General features: G+C 32.1%; 1 protein-coding gene across 2 annotated transcripts in view; it reads left to right on the top strand.

Moving 5' to 3' along the window:
- Window positions 1–2,589: 2,589 nt before the first annotated feature.
- LOC126887353 (zinc finger protein 227-like) overlaps window positions 2,590–25,115 on the top strand; it is a 42,776-nt gene continuing 20,250 nt past the window's right edge. For both annotated transcript variants that reach the window (XM_050654809.1, XM_050654808.1), the window contains exon 1: window positions 2,590–2,944. In XM_050654809.1, coding sequence (XP_050510766.1) covers window positions 2,680–2,944 — 265 coding nt within the window. In that variant the 5' untranslated portion in view covers window positions 2,590–2,679. The remainder of the gene's footprint in view (window positions 2,945–25,115) is intronic.

Below are 25,115 nucleotides of genomic sequence, written 5' to 3'. Positions count from 1 at the left end.
GGAAACAAACCACTGTAAACGCGTTTTTGTGGAAATGTGTTGCATAAAATCTAGCAACTCATGTATAAATAAAAAATCAGATATAGAAAAACTTAGCAACATATATTGTTATCTACTTGCGCAACATTAAAAACCAAAACATAAAAATACTTGTTTGTTTTACAAAACACACATGGACGTATAATGAGTTGCATACTCTTAAGTACAGTTAGTGAATTTGAACACACCTTGTATGGGCCTCTGATGTTTTAAAAAGAACCACAATAATCATAACACTTAATTACTTTTTTATTTGATACTTTTTAATTTGATTGTTTCTTCTTTCTGTTCTCTATGTGTCAGAGTTTTTGACTTACATTATCAGTAGGTTAACATGACAGAATAATTATTGTATTTCTGCTAATTATTCAAAAATTTTAAAATGTATTGTGTCCTTTGTTTTCTGTTTTCAATATTTGTGTTAATTTGAAATGTTGAGCATCATCAAGCTTCTCTTTAATAATCTCAACGACTAGTAGGTTTACTAAAACAATGTAATATTTTAAAATACTTACATTTTTGTTTTATATTACAGAGTCTTGATAAAGGGGTCAAACAACCCCGAAAGCTAGACAAAAAGTCAAAAGAGTGTTTCTTTGATATCCTGGCCAAACTTCTGACTGCAACCCTAATAAACCACTTGTTTGTATATATATATATATATATATATATATATATATATATATATATATATATATATATATATATATATATATATTCATGTTATTTCAATTCTAACGGAGTTTATCTGTAAGTATACCGTGTTTTATTAATTTTTACCATATTCTCCGGCTAACCCGGATTTTCGATAACCCGGATCGGCTGCGGTCCCGATTAATTCGAGTTATCGAGGTTCGACTGTACTCATAAAAGAGTTCACACGGGTGAAACACCTTAGAGGTGTGAAATTTGTAGTAAGAAGTTTACTACAAAATATAGTTTAAAGATATTATTAACACGATTATAACTATTACTAGAATGTACGAATACACTAAGAAATTAACTTTTTCAAAACCAGAGGGCACAAGAAGTAGAGCACGACCACAAAGAAGATGGATTGATGATGTGGAAGAAGTCCTAAATATTCTAGGGGTCAGAAGATGGAGGAAGTTGCCAGGAATGGACAGGAGTGGTGACTTTTTTGCGAGCAGGCCAAGATCCACAACGGATTGTCGAGCCACTTATGATATGATGATGAACAACTATTGGGGATCTATGGAGGTCTATTCAAAATTGTTTAATTACAATGCATGTTGGAGAAAAATCTAAATTGGTTATAAAATGTTCCGACAATGATATATCTTTAGTCATAATACATGTAGATTTAGATTTCGATGGACATATCTATGAACGGCCCACAAATAAAAAAGTAGAACTGGCTTTATATCACAAGAAAAAGGGAAATGTACTGTTCCAACAGCAAAATAGTAAAGAGACTGTATTTAGGTTTGTAAAAGGTTTAAAGATTCTTCACTCGATACCTATTGATGCTGAACAACCACCAGATATTATTGAATATGTACCAATAATAAAAATCTATAAGGAAATGCTTTATAATAATTTATCAACTTGTTATTTTAGAAATAAAGCATGGGATAGAAAGTCATTCTTATATGTAAAAAGGGATTAATCTATGACCCTAACAATGCAAAAGCTCTTTACAGACTTGTGTTGCTTACGAAAATTGCAGGGACTTTGAAAGGTCATTTGATGCTTTATCTAAACTGTTAGAGTTAGAGCCTGATAATAAAGCTTGTTGTGAGCGTCTTTCCATTGTTAAGGTTGAACTGATAAAGGCTGAAGTTAGAGTTAATGATATGGTTAAGAAAATGTTTCCTTTAAGCTAGATTAGATGTAAATTAGTCTTTCTTAATTATTAAATATATTTAAAAATAAACGTGTTATTAACAAAATGTTTTTTATTAATGGATACATATATAAAGGATGTTAATTCGATTCATAGTGAAGGTATAGATAAAGGAAACATTATTGGGAAAGCTCACAAAGTGGAAGAAATAATTACAAAAAGATATATATAAAAAAACGTAGATACGTATTTCTAACTCATTAGTACGGTATAGCCAAGTTAGAAAAAGGAGCAATATAACTTTGGAAAGGATTACTACAAGAGCAAGTGTGCAATTGTTTCAAAATGTCAGAAGACTTCATTGAGGCCGTACTAATGACGACTAACGAGTCAGAAATACTTGTCTACGGTCGCATTCCATCTTTCTTTATATATCTTTTCATATTCTTTCTTCCCCGTTGCGAGCTTTGTCAATAATTATGAATTTGCGTTAATTAACATCCTGTTATTGTTCCTTTCCTCAGTGTTGCTGTGCTAGTTGTAGCCATGAATCCGACGGGGTCTTCTGATATTTTGCTACATTTGGGCACTTGTTCCTGTAGTGATCCTTTCCCAAGTTATATTGTTCCTTTTTCTAACTTGGCTATATTGTACTGATGACGACTAACGAGTTACAAAGAAGATAGTTGCTAAAAGACTGTCAACTGTCAAATATTGTTTGTTGCTTGCTGTCATTTGTCATGTTGTTTTGTTGTTAAATGAAAAAAAAGATGAAAGTTTGTTTTTCAGTGGACTACGTTAGTTAATAATAATTAATACTACAGTTATTTAATATGGAATGCAATGACAATATTAAGGATTCTAGAAATCACGAAAAATTAACATTAACAGGTATTAAAGATGAAGGAGATTATCTACTGGAATATAACAATATAGAAGTTAAATCTGAATTAGGTGAAAGCAGTTATGGACAGGAATCTGTGTTAGATGGGTATTGTTCAGATTCAGAGGATATTAAAATAAAAAACCATGTATTAGAAGATGTCTCTAATGAAATTAAAGTTGAAATAAAAAAAGAACTGGAGGAGTGTAGCATTGGTATGAAACTCATTTCTTTTCTTAATTTTTAAGTGTCATCAGGAATAAAGTAGGTACATACTGAATTAGATTTTATATTTGTATCTATGTAATCAACTATTCTAAATCGGGAATAAGCCACATACTTTATTGATACAATGTACAAAGGCCATCGACCGAAGTCTTTCAGCCAACACAAGTCATTAAGCCACAATTTAACTAAAAAAATGATTTTATTAACGTTTCGACATCCAAAGCGGATGTTGTTATCAAAATACAAAATATTAATAAACTAAACAAAAATGTTGTTGCTTGGTAAAAAATTCTTCTAAGAATTTATTGAATCTGACTCATTGATATCAGAAATTCAGACATATATTATACATTTTAAAGTAGAATACTTTAAAATGATATTGCCAATATCTATGAGTTGTGTTCCTGGGACGACTTTACTGAAAGATAGTTCATTTGATTACATGAAAGCGTTGAAATGGATAAAATCCATTCATCCAGCATTGAAATGGATAAAATCATTTCTTACAGATGTAAAATCACAAAAAGTATGATTGGAGAAACAGGGATGTAAGGTTTACTCTGAACTGATAAACTTAAAATTGGGTATACCACAGGGGAGCGTTTTGGGGCCTTTCCTCTTTTTGGTCTATATAAATGGCTTGCCAACTGCGGTGGTTAGTGGTTCCTCAAACCTTGAAAACTTTGCTGATGACTCAAACATGCTATTTTGGGAAGAAACAACAAATAAATATTGTTTTTTGCTTAAATTCAGTATTAATGAAGCCACCGACCTGCCTCTTGACAGTTTGAACATTTAATTTAAGCAAGAAGTGATGATTATTTTTCGAATAAATATTTTTTTCTGTTTTCTGAGAGCAGTAAAATGTATTTTGAATTAACGACATTACACCTTAGGCAAAGAATTAAGGATTTGCATGAAATTTTAGTATGTTATAGTTTACTTAGACTTGATTTTTTAAAAATTGTTTTACTGTGCTGTTTAATTATTATTAAGGGTCAAAGTTAAGTTTTAACATGGGCTCTTATGGGAATTCTTAAAAAGTTAATAACTTTTCACCCAAATTTACGATTTTTAATTATTTGTGCTTAATTAAAGGTTTTTTTGTAAGGAATAACATTAAAAAATGAGGATTTTTTACCGTACCATTTGTTTTTAATTTATTTATTATAATTAATTCCGTAATTTATTCTGTAATTTCTGTAATTTATTATAATTTATTTTTATAAAGTATTCAATACTGAAACATAATATGATTTGAGTATTCTGCTATAAATGCATTATTACCAACTTACGCTTGCATATAAGTTTCCACCCCTATCCTCTGAGAGGCATACCCCGCAACGAAGGTGTAGAACGTCGTTAAATAAAATACGTAGATTCTTCTTTTTATGTCAATAAATTTAATGCAAAAAAATTTTTTTTGGACACCCTGTACAAATAATTATGTTAATGTTTATACTTCTGAATAGAGGATTGAATTACCTTTCAAATGAGCTATCATACGACCCCCATTCTCATTTAAAAAAATCATCCATGGCGTCATCACGCCCAGATGGGTGATGTCGCTAGTATGGTATATATGCCAAAAAGTCGTAATTTCTTCTTCTTCTTCTTCTTCTTCTCGTTGTCCTTATGCCCTATAAGAGCGTCGGACTTTGGTATCACCTATCCATCTTTTACCCATTTCTTCCACGCCTTCTGGTCTCCTGCCATTTCCTTCATCTGTTGCACTGTTTTCCCTCTCTTTGTCCCGATTTCCTCGATTTGCTCCATCCACCCCTTTCTAGGTCTGCCCCTTCTTCTTTTCCCCTGTCTTTTGGCATCTGTCACCTTCTTTACTAGTCTGTTCTCGTTCATCCTAGTTATATGTCCAAACCAATTCAGTTTTCTTTTTTCAATTTTTTTTTCTATTGGTTCCTGGCTTAGCACGTTTCTGATGTTTTCGTTCCTTTCCCTGTCCAACTTCGTCTTTCCAGCTATTTTTCTCAGATGCTTCATTTCTGCTGCATTTATGGCACTTTCATGTCTCTTATTTGTGATCCATGTCTCGCTTGCATATAGAAGAGTTGGTGCTGTGATTGTATTATATACATGTATTTTTGTTTCCTGGCTGATTTCCCGTTTTCCCAGTATCGTATTATTAATCGCATAGTATATTTTCGTAGCTTTCTTTGTCCTATTTGCAATTTCTAGGTCTAGCTTTCCGTCATTTGATATTATCGTTCCCAGGTACTCGTAGGCCGTCACCCTCTCCAATTCTTGTCCTCTACAGAACACTCGTGTTTCACCTCCAATCTCGTGCTCCTGCTGACCTATTTTCATCGTCTTGCATTTGCTGATGTTTATTTCTAATTTCATTTTCTCTATTTCCTCAGTCCATACATCAATTAGTCGTTGCATCTTTCTCGGGTTGTCTGCTATGAGAACGACGTCGTCCGCATACAGTAATCCTTCTATCATAACTGGTGTTAGGTGTGTGTAGCCTATTATTGTTTTTAATTGATTAGTCCTTATTTTCACATTTTTAAATAATTGATCCATAATTATGACGAATAGGAGTGGGCTTAGGCTATCTCCCTGTTTTATTCCCTTGTTCATCCTAAATTCTAGTGATCTGCTACCTCCCATTTGTACTTTTCCCACCACTCTACTGTACGTACTTTTAATTATCTCTAATAGTTTCCTCGGTATTCCCAGCTCCTCCATAGTATTCCACAATACTTTCCGGTCTACTGAGTCGAACGCTGCTTTAAGGTCTATGAAGGTTATATATATGTTTGTTCCCCGATCATTATTTTTTTCTATTATATTTCGTAGTATGCTTATGTTGTCAACTGTTTGTCTTTGGGCTCTGAATGCTGTTTGTTCGTCTTCAAGTTTTTCTTCTACCTCTGTTCTTAATCTGCTTTCTATTATTCTCGTATATAGCTTGAACACTGCTGATGAGAGGCATATATCTCTATAGTTTCCACAGTTGGATTCTTCTCCTTTCTTGTGAATTGGGATCAGTAAGTTTTCTTCCCACTCTTTCGGCATTTTGTTTGTTCTCCATGCTTCTCTCATTATTTCCAGCAACCACTTCTTTCCCTATCCATTTTATCATTTCGGGATCAATTTTATCTGCTCCGCTCGCTTTTCCTATTTTTATTCTACTTATCGCTTCTTCCAATTCTTCTGTACTTATTTTTTCCATTTGGTTTTCGTCCTCTGCTGTCTGTTCTATGGTTCCCTCTGTCTCTATTTCTTCACTTTCCTCGCCCATATATTTCTCTTCATAATATTCTCTCCACACCTCTAGTATTTCTGTTGTATTTGTCTTTAGTTTGTTGTGTTTGTCTTTTACACCTCTGAGTTCTTTTCTTTTCTTTCCTCTTAGACTCCTTACTTTATTCCAGAAGCATCTGTTGTTGTCTCTGTAATTTTGGTTTAGGGATTCACCAAACTTCTTCCAACTCTCTTTTTTTCCCTTTCTTATTAGTTCTTTCACTATGTTTCTGTGTTTTTGGTATTCTTTTTTATCTTGATCCTCTCTTGTGCGATTGTATTTTTTCCATGCCTTTTTCTTTTTCCTCACTCCTTCCTGTATATCTGCATTCCACCATTCCGTCTTTTTCTTTAACTTTCCGACTGTTAGGTTTCCGCATATCTCTTCTGCCTTATTTATTATTACTTCTTTAAATTTTTCCCATTTTTCCTCCATATCCATTTCTATTTTCTTTCTCTCCTCCATTTTGAACTCCTTATCAGTTTCTTCTTGGTATCTCCTTTTCTTTTGTTCATCTTTTAGCTTTTTTATTGCTATTCTGCTGTATTCTATCTGTTATTGTTGTACCGGTTTTCGCCATGTCATCTCTGCCATTACCAGTCTGTGATCAGTTCCGATCTCTGCTCTCTGTTCTGTCCAGACTTGTTTTATATTTTGTTTCATTTCTTGGGTGTAGACTACGTAATCTATTATGCTTTTTGCATCTCTGCCTTCTGCTACAAATGTATATTTATCTTGTAGTAATTGCTGTGTAAACGAGTTTCCTATTAATAGGTCGTTTGTCTGGCAGAATCTGATCATTTTAATTCCATTTCTGTTTAGGATCTCTTCACCATGTCTTCCCATGCACCCAAGTCCTTTGTTTTCATCTTTTCCTATCCTTGCATTCCAATCTCCCATTAACACTATTCTTTCACATTTTTCTCGTATCTCATCTAGGGTATTCTGTAGTTCATTGTAGAAATCTTCCATTTTTTCTTCTTCCGTTCCTTCTGTTGGTGCATATATTTGCACTATGTACCATTCCTCTTCCATTTCTATTTTTATATACATGATTCTCGAGGATATAGGTTTGAAATCTGATATTCTTTTTTCTATTGTCTCTGTGACTAATATGCCTACTCCTTCTTTCGCTCTAAGTTCTTTGTCTACCCCGGAGTAATATATGGTGTAATTTTCTGATATTTTTTCTTTTCCTCTTCCACATTTCTTTGTTTCGCTAATACCTATTATTTGCATTTTAAATTCTTGCATTTCTTGCACTAATTCGCATTCCTTTCCTCTAAGGGATGTTAAATTCCATGTACCAATTTTCAAGTTGTTATTTTCGTTTATTCTAATTTTTGTGTCTTGTTTCATTTCCACATCAATCATGCTAGCTGTTTTTTCAATGACCTTTTTCTTTTGTCCATTTTCTTGTTGATTATCCTCTCCTTCTGTATGCTTTTCTTTTTTTTCTTTATCCGAATTCCATTCCGTTGTCTTTGCGTTGTCGTCATCGTCTTTACTACCCCTCGTTTGTTGTTTCCTTAGTTTTTTGGAGCAGATTTCTCAATTTTTTCGTTTACTCTATTCCATCTCCACTCCTCCCCGTTTATTGTTACTTTATTGTATCCTATTTTTACTTCTTTTCCCTTTTCTTTTCCGTCTTTAGCAAATTCTCGGAGCTGTTTTTGTATTTTCCTCTCTTGTTTCGTCATGTCATTGTTTAGGAAGATTTTTTGATTTCTTATGTTTTTTAGTTTATATTTGTTTTCCATGACTGTTCGCTTGTCTTCACCATTATATAATTGGATGAGATAGTGAGATTCTCCTATTTTTATTACAGTTCTGACGTTTATTTCTAGCTGTAGATTGGTTTTTAAAAAGTTCTGCATGGCTATTTTGAGGTCTGCTTGGTTTCTTGTATCAATATTCAGGCCGGTTATGACAATATTATTTTTCCTTTTTTCTTTATCGATCCATTCCATATTCTGTTTTATTTGTGTTAATTCTGCTTTTATATCTTTATTTTCTTTTCTGAGTTCCTCGTTCTCTTCTTTTAACTTTTTCATTTCCATTGCATATGATTGTTGGTCTTCTCTTATTAATTTCATCTCATCTTTTATTTCTGTTTTCATCTCTTGCATCAGATATAATATTTTCTCGAGTTTTTCATCACTTGTAATGGTGGATGTTCGATGCGTTTTCTTACTGTTTTGAAATATCTCGAAGTTTTCAGCCGGTCTTTTATTGTTCTGTTCATCTGTATAGTCATTTGAGCTCATGGTTTTCTCGAGAAATTCCTTGCAGATCTTGGGCAATTATTGGGCGTCTCGAGAACCCGCCGAGAAGTCGTAATTTAAAAATAAAAATTTACCTGTTTCGGGATTTTTTTCCAAAATTGTCCATTACCGAGAAAATGAATTAATTCCAACCTTTACATTCTCACTGTATGTAATTTGTATGGTTTGTATATTTTAAGGGTGATATAGTATTTTTTATTATTTTTTTCGATTTTTTTTATTGGCTTATTCGATTAACATATTTTCAAGAGTATTGGGACCGTGCAAGTTCGGCAAAGCGACCTCTATTTCTACGCTCTGTACTTTTATTCGCAATTTTAATCATATTGGCCAATTATATTAGTCCTGGTTGCTGGATAATTGAATGGTGGGCTACAACAATGTTGTAAGCGACAGAATTGAGATTATGCAGGAGATGAAAAAAACATATTGACAAGCTATGTATGAACATACGGGTACCAACATTGCGGTATGAAAAACTCGGGGAAGGCAAAATATTTTTAGCCAGATTGAAAGATGCTCGCATTGGTCTTTGGATATACAATAATATTGTATTAAAACCTCACTTTGACCCAATATGTCGCTTACAACATTGTTGTAGCCCACCATTCAATTGTCAAGGCAATAGTCCAAAAAAATAATAAGAAGAAAAAATAAGATGCAGGTTATGTTATGCAAACGTAAACAATTGTATGTAGTAAATAAAATTAGTTATTAAAATGCAGTACTGCAAGCAAAATACAATTAAGTAAATTTACCTTTATATAATAATTGCATATCATATCAATATTGAGGAGCAATATATAATTTTTCTGCTTCAATGACAGAAGGTATGAAATATACGTCAATTTGACAATTTCAATTGACAATATGAATTATTAAAGATAATTGCAATTTCTCTGCGACCCGCGCATGGTCGTTTCTCGTTTCCCTTCCAAGTACTTGCACACCGCGAATACCATTAAAATTTCAATTTAATCCGAGCAAAATTGACGGAGATATGGATATATACAAAAATTTTCTTAGTATTATTGACAAAACTACATTTTTTTTAAACGCGTTTTCTGAAACACATGTTTTTTTGAGGTGGTGTACATCATAACTCAAAAAGTAATGCACCGATCTTTCTGAAATTTTGCACTTCTTTTTTAGATATTTTACTAGGTAGTGACGTCGAGTTTTCGCTTATTTTGACATTTTTTTTTATATTACCATTTTTCTCTTTACCGAACACACTTCACTTTTTTTTCTTTTTTTCGATTTTTTCACTTTAAAGCTATACCATGAATTTAAAAATCAATATAATCATAAAAACTCGACGTCACTACCTCAAGAAACTCTCAAACTAAAATAATCTTTTTGGTTTGTATGTTTCGGATGATTCTGTCCGAAGATATAGTGTACACCGCAAATCATCTTTTTTTTTTGGATCGTCTACTTAAAAATGACGCCCCCAGTTTATTTTTAAATATTTTTCAATAAAAATTTAACTGAATAATCTTCAAGTATTGTTCTCTAAGATAGCCTTTTACCCATTTAACTTAACCCCACCACTTTCAAGGGAAAACGTTTAAAATCATGCAAAAAAACGCAGAATTAACTATACCCCCCTTAATGTAATGATAATATATTTTTTTTAATATGTGATTATTAGTAATATTTTTTTAATATGCGATATGACGTTATTTGCTCAATTGTGTTAAAAGTTTATGCAAATAAAAATTTACCTCTACTCTACTGCAATATTAGATGCTAAATATTATTTCCTCAATAATAAGGCTTGCTCATCATAAATTATAAATTTTCTACAATATTCAATATCAGTCGATAGATAAACAGAACAGGAAGAAGTTTATTATAGGTGGTGGATTTTACTACAGCACTGGCCTGGATAACCACACAGATGTTGGGGATTTCTGTATAAAGGCAGTTGAGGTATTTATTTATAGCCATTACTGCTAAAAAAGAGGTAAAGAAACATATTCTTTGATTTCATTTTTCCCCGTTATAACCAAATATGCCTCGTTATAGGGGTGTTACAGTTCAATAGGAAATTCATGGGACATCTAGTGTACCTCGTAATAACCGTGTTTGTTATAGAGAAAGTCTACTGCTGTAATACATAGATATATAAATAATACTAAAATATAATCATAGATCAGTTTTTGTCCCATTCGAAAATCTCTATTCATTTAAGAGATATAGCCGATTTTATTTTTAAAAAATCTATTGAATAGACAATAGAAGACCACATCCAAAACTATAAAAAATATACAGGGTGCTATTAAAACAATTAAAGTTAGGGTTTGTAACTAAGGGATGAATATGTAGGGGATGATTTTTTCTATGCCATATTAACCCTCTAACCGATATTTTTTAAAATAGTTCAAAATTGAATATAATAACTAAAGAGATCTTTTTAGTGTTGAAATAAGAAGAAAAACAATAAGATAAAAAATAAGAAGAAAAACAACAAGAAGTAACAAAACATAAAAATGAGAAAGTAAATCAATACAAAAAAATAAAAACATAAAAAAGTAACTATCTATGATGCAAGTCATAGAAGCAGTTTTTTTCTGATGTAATACATAAAATATTCAGATTGAACTTCATGTAATACGCCTGAGTATCAGACTTCTTCAGGTGATATTTATCTGCAAAAACAAAATGCTTGTTTATTATAATAATAATAATAAATATATACATTGGGATCCATATTTACCGTAAATTGCAAAAACAAAATAAAAAATAATTTTGCTCCAAAAACATGTTATAAAAAAACTTGATGTAAATCGTTATGACCGTCTGTAGACGGTCATCATTTATAGCGTTAAAAATGATAGTAACTTATTTATTGTTGTAAAACCAATAATACACTCCAAAAATAGATGTTATGATGTATTCAAGGTAAATTTTTCAACAAAATATAAATGATAAACCACTTTTTCACTTATACAGGGTGTTTCATTGGGAAAGTAACATACTTTAACTGTAGAAAGAGGACACTTGGGCGATTTTATAAATACCATACTTAATGGGTCTTACTTCATTAATAACAAAGATACTGGGTGTTTTATCTATTTTGCCATTTTCTTATTTGGTTCATAAATTTTTAACCACACTGTATATTTATTTTATGTTTGGCACGGAAATATTATTTAAGGTGTAGGTACAATCAATTAATTTATTTAAAATTGTAAAAAATCCAGGTCCGGATTAAAAAATATTGGAAAAATGTTCCAACCCAAAAACAACACCCTGTACATTACATTTTTTTAAAATAGATTTTGTATTTGAAAAGAGGATGAAAAACTAAATTTATTGGTATCCTTTGAATTTTTGGCAAAATGATTTTTCTGGTAAAATTTTGAATTTGAATTCTGAAATTATAGAGCTGGAAGTAGAAAAAAATTGAAATAAGACTTCAAACTTGTTAAACACACTGTATATTTATTTTATATTTAACACAGAATATTATTTAAGGTGCCCAATCAATTAATTTATTTACAATTATAAAAAATCCAGGGCCGGATTAAAAATATTGGAAAAATGTTCCGACCCAAAACAACACCCTGTACATTATTTTTTTTAAATGGATTTTGCACTTAAAAAGGTGACGAAAAACTAAATTTAGTGGTATACTTTGAATGTTCGGCAAAATGATTTTTCTGGTAAAATTTTGAATTTGAATTCTGAAATTATGAGTTGCGAGAGCTCGAAGTAAAAAAATTAAACTGTGACTTAATTTTAATTAATAACATTATTTAATCTAAATTGGTTAAATGTTAACATTTTAGTGTTTTTTTTATTATGGCGACAAATAATTCATAACAAATATTCACCTTTAATTAATGAATAAATAATAAAGAGTCCACAAAAAATACATAACTTTTTTCAACGAACTATCTTACAAATTAAAAAAAAAACAAATTTTCCAAAAAATAACTTATCAAAACTATAGTAATTGTTTAAAATGGCCACCAACTTGTCGAAGACAAAGTCTTGCCTTTTTTGTTAATTGTCTGACTGACTTCCTAATATCGTCAGAGTTATTCTTCATTTTATTGGAAGGCGTCTCGAATCCGCTCAAGAAGTTCTTCTCTACTATTTATTTCCTCGTTATAAACTTTGGATTTTAGATATCCAAAAGTTATTTTTCAGAAATCTTTTTCTGTGTTTTTATTGTTTAAGATAGTTCTTTGATTAAAGTTATGTATTTTTTGTGGACTCTGTATTATTTATTTATTAATTAAAGGTGAATATTTGTTATGAATTATTTGTCGCCGTAATAAAAAAAAATACTAAAATGTTAACATTTTAACAATTTACATTAAATAATAGTATTAATTAAAATTAAGCCACATTTTATTTTTTTTTACTTCGAGCTCTCGCAAGTCACATAATTTCAGAATTCAAATTCAAAATTTTGCCGGAAAAATCATTTTGCCGAAAATTCAAAGTATACCACTAAATTTAGTTTTTTATCATCTATTCAAATGAAAAATCTATTTAAAAAAAAATTAATGTACAGGGTGTTGTTTTTGGGTCGGAACATTTTTCCAATATTTTTTAACCGGCCCTGGATTTTTTTATAATTGTAATTAAATGATTGGACACCTTAAAGAATATTCAGTGATAAATATAAAATAAAAATAAAGTATGGTTAGCAACTTGTAAGTCGTATTTCAATTTTTTTTCTACTTCGAGCTTTCGCAATTCACCTAATTTCAGAATTCAAATTCAAAATTTTGCCGGAAAAATCATTTTGCCGAAAATTCAAAGTATACCACTAAATTTAGTTTTTCATCCTCTTTTAAAAAGCCAAAATCTATTTTAAAAAAATTCAATGTACAGGGTGTTGTTTTTGGGTCGGAATATTTTTCCAATAGTTTTTAATCCGGACCGGGAATTTTTACAATTTTAAATAAATTAGTTGATTGTACACCTTAAATAATATTTGCGTGCCAAATATAAAATAAATATATAGGGTGGTTAAAAAGTTATGACCCAAATAAGAAAAAATGCAAAATAGATAAAACACCCAGTGTCTTTGTTATTAATGATAAGACCCATTAAGTATGGTATTTTGAGACCGCCTAAGTGTCCTCTTTCTAAAGTTAAGGTATGTTACTTTCCCAATGAAACACCCTGTATGAAAATTCCCATCAGGTTAAAATAATTTATACGCCTATTTTGACGGATGGTTAAAAGCAACTGCTTGTACTTGCTAAACGGGACGACAAGGAATGTTCAAACGCTTATCAATGTACACCTATAAGATCACTTAAAAACAAGCAATACTATTTAAGCGATAGATATTGACAATTCTGAGTTTAACTAGAAAAAAGGGAACACCGTCTATAGACGGTCATAATGGTTAGGTTAGAGGGTTAAAGTGTCTTACAAATAGAATATATCAGTCTTTGTCCCATTCGAAAATCTCTATTCGTTTAAGAGATATCTTCTTCTTTTAGTGCCTATTCGTTTCGAATATTGGCGATCATTCAGGCTATAATTATTTTATTAACTGATGCTTTAAATAGATTAGTTGTTGTTGTGGAGAACCATTTCCTCAGGTTCTTTAACCATGATATTCTTCTTCTCCCAATTTCTCGCTTTCCGAATACTTTACCTTGAAGGATTACCTTCAGTAATCTGTATTTGGTGCCGTTTCTCATTATCTGTCCGAGATATTCTAACTTTCTCCTTTTAATGGTATACATCACCTCTCTTTCTTTGCCTTTGCCTTGCTTTAAGAGATATAGCCTGGATAAATTAGTCTGGGACACCCTGTATAGATAATTTGGTTTTTATTTTAGGTGCTCTACAGGATATTACAACGGGAGTTGCAATTACCAAACCGTCCAATTCTCAAAAAGTAGATTTGAGACCATATACTGGTGATAGACCATATGAATGTGAAATTTGTAGTAAGCAGTTTACTCTAAAAAGTGATTTAAAGCGGCATATGAGAATTCACAGTGGTAAAAAACCTTATAAATGTGAAATTTGTAGTAAGCAGTTTACTCAATTTAGTCATTTAAATACGCATAAAATAGTTCACACTAGTGAAAAACCTTATAAATGTGAAATGTGTAGTAAGCAGTTTACGCAAATTAGTAATTTAAATATTCATAAAAGAGTTCACAGTGGTGAAAAACCTTATAAATGTGAAATTTGTAGTAAGCTGTTCACTTCAATAAGTAATTTAAATACTCATAAAAGATTTCACACTGGTGAAAAACCTTATAAATGCGACATTTGTAGTAAGCTGTTTACTACAAAAGGTAATTTAAAGATACACATGAGAATTCACACTGGTGAAAGACTTTATGAATGTGAAATTTGTAGTAAGCGTTTTACTAGTATAAGTCATTTAAATACGCATAAAATGGTTCACGCTAGTGAAAAACCCTATAGATGTGAAATTTGTAATAATCTGTTTACTACAAAAAGTAATTTAAAGGTGCATATGAGAATTCACACTAGTGAAAAACCTTATAAATGTGAAATATGTAGTAAGCAGTTTTCCCACAAAAATAATTTAATTTATCACATGAGAGTTCACGCGGGTGAAAAGCCTTATGAATGTGAAATTTGTAATAAGAAGTTTTTTTATAAAAGTACTTTACCACGTCATATGAGAACTCATACTGGTGAAAGACCTTATGAATGTGAAATTTGTAGTAAGCAGTTCACTTCAATAAGTAATTTAAATTCTCATAAAAGATTTCACACTGGTGAAAAACCTTATAAATGTGAAATTTGTAATAATCTGTTTACTACAAAAAGTAATTTAAAGGTACATATGAGAATTCACACTGGTGAAATACCTTATAAATGTGAAATTTGTAGTAAGAAGTTTACTCATATAAAGCATTTAAATACTCATAAAAGAGTTCACACTGGTGAAAAACCTTATAAATGTGAAATTTGTAGTAAACAGTTTACTCAAATTAGTAATTTAAATACTCATATCAAATGTCACAGTGGTGAAAAGCCTTAGTATAAATGTGAAATTTGTAGTAAGCAGTTTACTATAGAAGGTAATTTAAGTATAAAATGATTCACACGAATGAAAAACCTTATATGTAAATGTGAAATAGAATAGAATAATTTTTATTTGCATAAAATTTTTACATATTTGAACAAATACCGCCAAGTAAAAGTATATACAAAAAGAGATTGTATACATCTGAAGTACATAGAACAATTTATAGACACTACATGTTACAAAAACAAAACAAAACAACTAATACTCCAGGTATTCCACCATAGTATGTGGTTCTACAATGACCAGATATTTAAATAACTCTCTTTTAAATCTTCCAAATTGAATCTCTTGTTTTAACGCTGATGGTAACCTGTTGTGGAATTTGATACAGGCATATAGTGGACTTCGTTCTGTTAGAGTAATCCTGTGTCTAGGGATAGTTAGGATTAGAGCTCTTGTGTGATGGGTATGATAGGGGATGTAATGGTTAAATAATGAAGGGTTCTTAAAAAGAAACTTTAAACATTCATAAATGTAGATGGCTGGAAAAGTAAGTATATTTAGTAGTTTAAATTTCCCACTGCATGAGTCCTTGATTTTCATCCCAAGAATAATCCATACTACTTTTTTCTGAATGATCAGAAGCTCTGATGTTGCCACTGCACCTCCATAAAGCACCAGAACATGAGTCCATAATGTAGTTGAGAATAAGAGTTAGCATAATAAACAGTAAGAAAAGTATCCTGCTGTAAGTACTCTTTAAGCACTCTTATTGAGTAGCATGCAGAGTTCAGTTTTTTACATAACTGCAATAGGTGTACATCCCACTGCAGATATTGATCAATGTAGATACCCAGCAATTTGATAGAGTTGGATGTTTCTATGTGGTCTGATTGAATATTTACCACATTTGTGATCGGACCTCGAGACTGAATGGTTCTAAAATAGATGAAGACAGTCTTATCACAGTTCAACAATAATTTATTCCCAGCAAACCATCTCTCGGCCCTCTCCAGATTTTCATCTGTTTTTAAGAGCATATCTTCAACAGTTTTATCAAAATCAGATAATTCGAGTCATCTGCGAAATTAATAAGGCTAGATAATTCATCTGTTACAGATTCAGCAAGATCATTTTGATGTATGCAAGAAATAAAAAAGATCCAAGAACACTTCCCTGGGGTACCCCCAACTCGAGATTCAGTGCTTCTGAGAGTGTTCTCTCACCATTAGTTTCCAGACAAACTCTCTGTGACCTTCCTGTGATAAATGACTATCGAACGTAAAGCTGGGCCTCGTATTCCATACTTCTCAAGTTTGATCAGCAGTATTTGATGATCTAAACTGTCAAATGCTTTTGACAGATCTAGAAAAGCTCCCAGGGTTTTGTTTTGTAGTTCCAAGTTTTCAAGTATTTTAGTAACAAAGTCAAATATAGCTGTATCAGTTGATTTGCCCTTAAGGAAACCATGCTGTGTTTGTTTGAGAAGTTTTTTTGACCTGAAGAAATTTTCAAGTCCATTATACATAGCTTTTTCAAAAATCTTAGAGAAGGATGAGAGAAGACCGATGGGTCGATAATTTTTCACTTTAGTTGGATCATCTTTCTTGTGCAGTGGTTTCACCAGAGCCATCTTTAACTTTTGTGGAAAGTAGCCATATGAGAAGCAATTATTTATAATGTAAGTTAGAGGATAACTTAATTCATGTGTAACATACTTATAGACCAGGAAGAATCTGTTTTTAGGTGGATGTGAGAGGTGGCATTGGGATTTTTGCGGATAAAGTTAGGTGATAACTTCGTTAATAATAATTGACTCATGCTCCTTCTCAAATATTCCCGGAACATTAATAAAAAAAAAATCATATTTAAAAATTTCAAAAAATTTCGTTTTTTTTTTCTTTGCTTATAATTTTAAAACGATTCATTTTGGAACAAAGTTGTATAGGAATAAAACAAAGATAATTAAATTTTCTATCAGATACGATTAGCTAAAAATGTCTTAAATTATCACCCTTGCTGAAAAATAGCAATAAATACAAAATAAGGGGGCAAAACAAGCCTGTCCTTATTCAATGTTTTTCCACCACTTAGGTTACACTTGGAAGCTTCCTAATTCGCTTAGAAAATTTTTGTAATGTGCTAAAGCCGTCCACCCATTAAAATTGACTTAATAGATTTTGCATAATAATTTTGCAATCTAAACTTTTTTTTTAATTAAAATTTTTTAAAATCTTGCACAACAAAAACTAGAACATACAATGATTTGTCAATTTTTTTACAAATAAAGAAGCACTCACCTATCTAATGCACTTTACAGAATTGAAATCGGATTATTTAAGCAGCCTGAGCAATGTTTTAAAGTTATAAACAATTTTTTGGCTTATAAACAAATTAGTGCTGTATCCAGGAGGGGGTGCTACGGGCTCCTTTATTTAGATGGACTTACCCAAGTTGGGTCACAGTTGATCCGGGTGTCGATAAGATTGTTATAAACAAAGAACTTGAGGAATTACATAACATCGATTTTTTACAAAAATAAAACATTTTTTTGTATTTCTAAGTAAAAAATGTTCTTACAAGTTTTTTCGTAGGATGCATAGTTTTCGAGATAAACGCGGGGAAACTTTCAAAAAATCGAAAAATTGCAATTTTTGAACGCGGATAACTTTTGATTAAAAAATAAAATAGCAATTCTGTTGACAGCATTTAAAAGTTTAAGTCAAATTATACCGGTTTTAATTGCTTGCATTGCTAAAAATTAATTTTTTTATTATTAAATAAAGCTATTTGTTTATAAGCCAAAAAATTGTTTATAATTTTAAAATATTGCTGAGGCCGCTTAAATAATCCGATTTTAATTCTGTAAAGTGTATTAGATAGGTAGAGCACCTCTTTATATGTAAAAAAATTAGCCAACTTCTAAATGGTCTACTTTTTGTTCAGAAAAATTTTTAAAAATTTGAACTTTTTTAAAAACATTTAGATTGCAAATTTATTATGCAAAATCTATTAGGTCGATTTTAATGATATTTGGTAGACCGTTTAAGTAAGTTATAAGAATTTTCTAAGCGAATTACTAAGTGCCACCAAAGTGGTTAAGAAACATTGAATAACAACAGGCGTATTTTGCCCCCTTATTTTGTATTTATTGCTATACTGCAGAAAAGCTAATACCTTAAGACATTTTTGACAAGTCGTATATCATACAAAATTCAATTATCTTTATTTTATTTCTGTACGACTTTGTTCCAAAACGAATCGTTTTTAAATTATAAGCAAAGAAAGCAGAAAAAAATCTATGTTTTTCGAAAATTTCTTATTAATGTTCCGGGCATATTTGAGAAGGAGCAAAGTCAATTATTATTACCGAAGGTGTCACCTAACTTTCTGTTATCTGTAAAAATCCGAATGCCACCTCTCACATCCAAAAATAGACGTTTTTTTCCAGATTAGTCCTGGTCTATTAATGATATTTGTGGAAATTCCATCATAACTAGAGCTAGAGTAATTTCAGCTTCAGAAACAGAAAACAAAAACATACTTTCTGAGACAGTGCTGATATTAATGCTGAAGTTTTCTACCGGCTTAATTTTATTCACTGCATTTATAGCTGCATTTGCCATAAAAGTATTGATTTCATTGGATAGAGTATTTGACTCGCCTTGTAAGCCCAGAACATTGGAGCTTTTTGAGTTCTCTTTAATTTCTTTGATTATTTGCCATGAAACTATAGACTTGTTATCACTAGTTTCCAACCTTTTATGATAAAAGTTTTTTCGAGGCTCAACCAAAAGTTTATAATATCTACACTTTTCAGCCCTATAGTCCTCTCGATACAGCTCATTATTGGCACTTAAAGTGAACAAAATATCCAGCCGCGATTTACAGGAAGTAACCTTTGGTGCACTTGTCCAACTCTCTTTAGGATTTTTGCTATTAAATTTTTTTATAGGAAAACATTAACGAAATAATATTTCATATAACAATAAATCACTGGAACATGGCATCGGGAATATTTTGAGTTGTTGATTAAATACTATTGATATAAATACAGTGTATTTGATAAATAATTGATTTAAGACGTGAACTTAATAAAAAGTTATTTATTGTGTATTATTTGTGGAAGATCCAAGCAGAGAATACATCAGGATAATATATTCTGTGATCCAAGTATTTTGTTGTTAAAGATGTTCAAAATTGTAAGCGTTCCATAACAATATATTATTAAAAAATCACTTTAACACTTTTCCTCTTTTCTCGATTGAGTATTAGTTTTTGTTGTACAAATAAATTATTACAATCACTGAATACATAGTTAGTAAAAAAATTATCAGTAGTAATTGCACAAGAGCTCTAAAATTCTATAATAATTTTAGAGATCGAGTGCAATTTGTTGCGATTATTTCATGAATAAAACTGTTCAAAACCATAATTTTATTGTAATTTATTTATGTAAGTACAAATTAGTACAGTGGAACCCCGATAAGTCGGCCCCCGATAACCCGGACCGATTTTTATCAGACAAACATTACAACAATAAAAATGTATGTCCTTTATGCTGGATTTTCCAATTTCTTTTCAACATCTTAAAATATTTTCTTTTATCTTTCCTTATAAACATATTGTTCGAATACTAATATCTTATATTTTTCAGGCTAATTTTATTTATCCTAATAAACTTTCTTCGTAAAAATTTGTCGCTTTAGCGAATTCCTATGTAGTTCATTCGTTTCAATTTTCAATGTCAAACACATTATACAATGAGAGATAATGCGTATTTGTGTAATTTGATACATAATATACCTCAGTAAAAATGACTCATGGCAGACAACGTTCACTGTCGTGTTATCGAATCCAACAGGCATCTGTAGTATCCTTTATTTACTTGAAACTCTCTTAGCATTGTTTAGAAAAGACTATTAAAAAATTATTTTTCAAACAATGGTCTTAGTCTTCACTCTTATTAAATAATATAAGTTCGTTGCGATTGAGACGGTATTGTGTGTAGTAAAGTCGCATTGTTCGTTCCGTTCTGTAATCGTTCGTAAATATATTCAGATTTTGTGTTTGCGTGATTTTTTGTCTACGTAATGGCAAAAAAACTTTAAATGTTGTTTTTGTTTCAAAATGATAACAAAAGACAGTTTGGACAATCGGTGCAAAGATAAGAAAGCTAAAAATGAGACTCTCGACGACGCTTTGTATGTGTGGAACGCGAACGTGGTTTACAAGTGTCTGTGTGCCAATTATAACGGAGTTTATCTGTAAGCATACCATATTTTAATAATTTTTACCATTTTCTCCGGCTAACCCGAATTTTCGATAACCCGGATCGGCCGCGGTCCCGATTAATCCGAGTTAACGGGGTTCCACTGTACTGTTAAACACACAGTTGATATAAAATATTTTACGGTTGAAAGTCATCACTTTTATAACTTTTAAAACATTAATTGTCATTAATGTCGCTGAATGTATTTTTTCGTAGCAACGAAGGGCATCTGACGTAATATACTTGACGACGGGATATTATCAAAAATTATCACCTTAATTTGCATTTCTATAGCTTTCTATTGGTCAGAATCTCCTATGAATGAAATAATCACATTTATTAACTGAATTAATAATTTGCAATTGTACAAATAACAGTTATCCAAGAACATTCAAAAGCCATCTCTTTAAAGTTAATGATGACATTGTGAAGTAGAATGACATTCTAGTAATGTTTACATATCCATACCAGTGTGAATTTTACTACACGTAATTTGCCGCGTAAAGACAGAAAAAGTAGGGATAGCCGTAAAATATTTGCGAATTATGTACCCATGGTCTTAAATGTTTGACACTCAGTTTTGAGGGTTCACCACGCCGCTCTGATTTATTCTGAGTGAGCGTCTTTGCAGGTTTAGAAAATGGTTAATGATAGTACCATTTGGCCATAGATCTTTTCTCATTATATTTGCTTTTTTATTATCAAGTAAAGAGAGTTTAAAAGAGCTTTTGTATTTGTCTGTTTTAGTCTTCATTTTCTCACATATTACCTCATTGTCCAGATCTTTGTGATTTAGAAAATCGAGTATCTGTTGCGCCTCTGTTTTTGGAGAAAAACCAGATACAAATATTGCCGATTGTTCTGTTGCCGTTGTAAGATCTGCACATACATTCATGCTTGTTCCTTTAATTGGATTGGGTCGATTGTTGTTTTTTGGCCGGTTTTGCGTTGTGCTAGCGTCCAACCTTCCTGGATATTTTCTAAATTTTCGATTTCTTCCGACTTGGAATGGATATTTTTATTACATTCCTTAATGTTTTGTTTGGGTTTAAAGTGACATTTGTCAGCTGGTCTGACTGATACCTTCACGGAATGTCTATTTGTTAGGCACGAAACATCAATATCACTGTCCCTGTCAATATTACTGCTTTCTTCATTGTTCTGTGATGTATTAATTGTCGCTATCTTCGGCGTTCGTGACGTATGTGTGTTGACGAGGATATCTGTTGATGTTTTTTGTTCATGTAGGAGTTTACTAACCTGACATTCTAGAACCTCTCGATATTCTTCCAACTTTTTAACATTTTCACTCAAAAGGCGAAGATTTTCGTGAAGAATTTCATTTTTTTCCTCAAGCAACTTAATAATTACCTCGTAGAGCTGTTTCTCGTGGCTCCAAAAATCATCCGCTGCATAGGTAGGAACTGCAATCATCCGCTGCATTGGATTCTTCTTCTTCTTCAAATGCAAATCCACTAATGGATGTTGGCGATCACATTTTCCATTAACTCTCTGTTTCTTGCAATGTGTATCAGAGATTGTATGTCGTTAATATTCCTCTCCTGCCTTCAATTTTACCCTGGATTATAAGTTGAAGGAACTGGTATTTTTCGTTTCGCATGATGTGACCCAAATACGCCGTTTTTCTTTTTTTGATGTTTTCGAAAAGCTGACGTTCTTGGTTGATTCTTTTAAGGACATCCACATTTGTGACTTTCGCTGTCCATGGTATCTTTAGGATACGGCGATAAAGCCACATTTCGAAGGCTTCTAATCTGTTTATATCCCTCGTTTTGAGTGTCCAGCCCTCTATGCCATATAGCATCACCGACCACACGTAGCATTTAGTAAACCTTAGTCTCAGTGTAAGGTCGAACTCTGAGCAGGTCAGTACCTTCCTGAATTTTACGAAAGCTTGTCGAGCTTGCTCAATGCGACATTTTACTTCCCTGTCCGATGCCCAGTCTTCAAAAAGCCACGTTCCTAGGTATTTGAATTTGCTCACTCTCTCAATGGGCTTAGTATTCTGCATTGGATTAGGCAAGCAGAATGAAATTATTTCTTACATTTTCCACATTGTATGAAGTTCTTTGTGCCTTTCTTGCAATGGCTGCATTTACTTATCACTTTTTCACTAAAGTTGATTTTTTAACCAAGAGGAGTAAACTAAAAAGACAGATTCACACCCAAGAAAGTTACTAGAAAAGTCACGAAACTCATCTTCTGTTTTCGTTGATCATATCAGCTTTCGATGATAATCCATACATATTATATTATACTAACACATCGCTAAAGAGTTCTAAAAACAACTGCTTTTATATAAAAATAGACTAAAAATCTAAAAATTAAAGGAATAATGCAGAAAATACAAAAAATCGCCGATATACTTAATTAACCTATAAAATGACAGAAGTGCCAAAATTTAATAACAATGGACTAAACATTACGGTGCGGTAAATTTGAATCACTCCTCTTGATTAAAAAACAAACAATAGTATTTTCGATATTCTTAGGACCGACAATTTCTACGTCAATATCGCTGGCCACATTGAACCTTTTCCCTTATGCTTTAAAACAGGGCTTCCCAAACTTATTCGTACTGTGATGCTCTTGAGATTTTGCTATTTTTTTGCGACGCCCCTCAACCCAACCCTCAATAAAAACATACATAATTTTAGTAAGTACTAGCCTAGTAAAAGGTTATAGTTATAACAAAAAAACTATTTGAATATTTATATTTTTATTAGAAATTAAGAACGAACTCAAAATATAGACACAAAAATAAAAAGGGATTTTTTTATATAACTGGTTAATGTGAGGGATGTGTTTGCTTTTTTGAGCACAACTTGTAGTCTAAGAGCTGGGAGCGGATTTTGTGCGTGATAAGTAATATGGAAAAACTATACGGGGATATATTGAATTAGTTGTGTACATGACTTTCAGCAACGGCCGGAAACCAGAGTTGGGGCCGAGGGTAGTTATAAGGGGTCAAAGTCGCGGATTTTATTTTTTTTTATGACGCTCATGATCGAGATAGTGCACCAAAATTTGGGAATAGGTAGGTCATGACGTACCTAAGTAAAATCTATAGGGGCTCAACGCTGCGTGGCCGACAAAGAGGTGGGGGTAGGGATGAATATAAAAAATATAACGGGTTTTTTGCGACGTTCGTGATTGAGATAGTGCACCAAAATTTGGGTATAAGTAGACCATGACATAAATAATTAAAATCCTTAGAGCCGGAAACCAGAGTGGGGAAGGAAGGTAGTTATAAGGGGTCAAAGTTCCGTTTTTTATTATTTTTTTTGTGACGCTCATGATCGAGATAGCGCGCCAAAATTTGGGAATAAGTAGGTCATGACGTAACTAAGTAAAATCTCCAGGAGTGAAACGCTGCGTGATCGACAAAGGGGTGGGGCAGGGGTGAATATAAAAAAATGTAAGGGGTTTTTTGCGACGTTCATGATTGAAATAGTGCACCAAAAATTTGGAAATAAGTAGACCATGACATAACTAAGTAATATCCCCAGAAGCGGAGACCAGAGTGGCGGACGAGGGTAGTTATAAGGGGCAAAAGTCACGGTTTTTATTATTTTTTTTGTGGCGCTCATGATGGAGATAGTGCACCAAAATTTGGGAGTACGTAGGTTATGACGTAACTAAGTAAAATCTTCAGGGGCGGAACGCTACTTGGGGTACAAAGGGGTGGTAGGCAGGGGTGAGTATAAAAATATATGGGGGTTTTTTTGCCGTTCGTGATCGAGATAGTGCACCAAAATTTGGAAATAAGTAGATCATGACATTACTAAGTAAAATCTCCAGGGGCGGAACGCTGCGTGGGGGACAAATGTTGTGCCGGGTCACAAAATAAATAATACACACTGCGAATTTGACCCCTTAAAACTACCCTTATCCCCAACTCTGGTTTCCGGCTCTGGGGATTTTATTTAGTTAAGTCATGGTCTACTTATTTCCAAATTTTGGTGCACTATCTCAATCTAGCACGTCGCAAAAACCACTTATATTTTTTTATATTCACACCTACCCCCACTCCTTTATCGGCCACGCAGCGTTCCACCCCTGGAGGTTGTATTTAGTTACCTCATGACCTACTTATTCCCAAATTTTGGTGCACTATCTCGATCATGTGCGTCACAAAAAAAATAATAAAAACGGAGATTTTGACCCCTTATAACTACCCATATGGCTAACTCTGGTTTTCGGCTCTGAGGATTTTACTTAGTTATGTCATGGTCCACTTATTCCCAAATTTTGGTGCACTCTGTCAATCACGAACGTCGCAAAAAAACCCCTTATATTTTTTGTATTCACCCCTGCC

This window comes from Diabrotica virgifera, chromosome 6 (genome assembly GCF_917563875.1).
Source record: "Diabrotica virgifera virgifera chromosome 6, PGI_DIABVI_V3a".
Classification (NCBI taxonomy): Eukaryota; Metazoa; Arthropoda; class Insecta; order Coleoptera; family Chrysomelidae; genus Diabrotica; species Diabrotica virgifera.
Note: the sequence above shows the minus strand (reverse complement) of the source record. Positions and strands in the feature narration are given on the sequence as shown.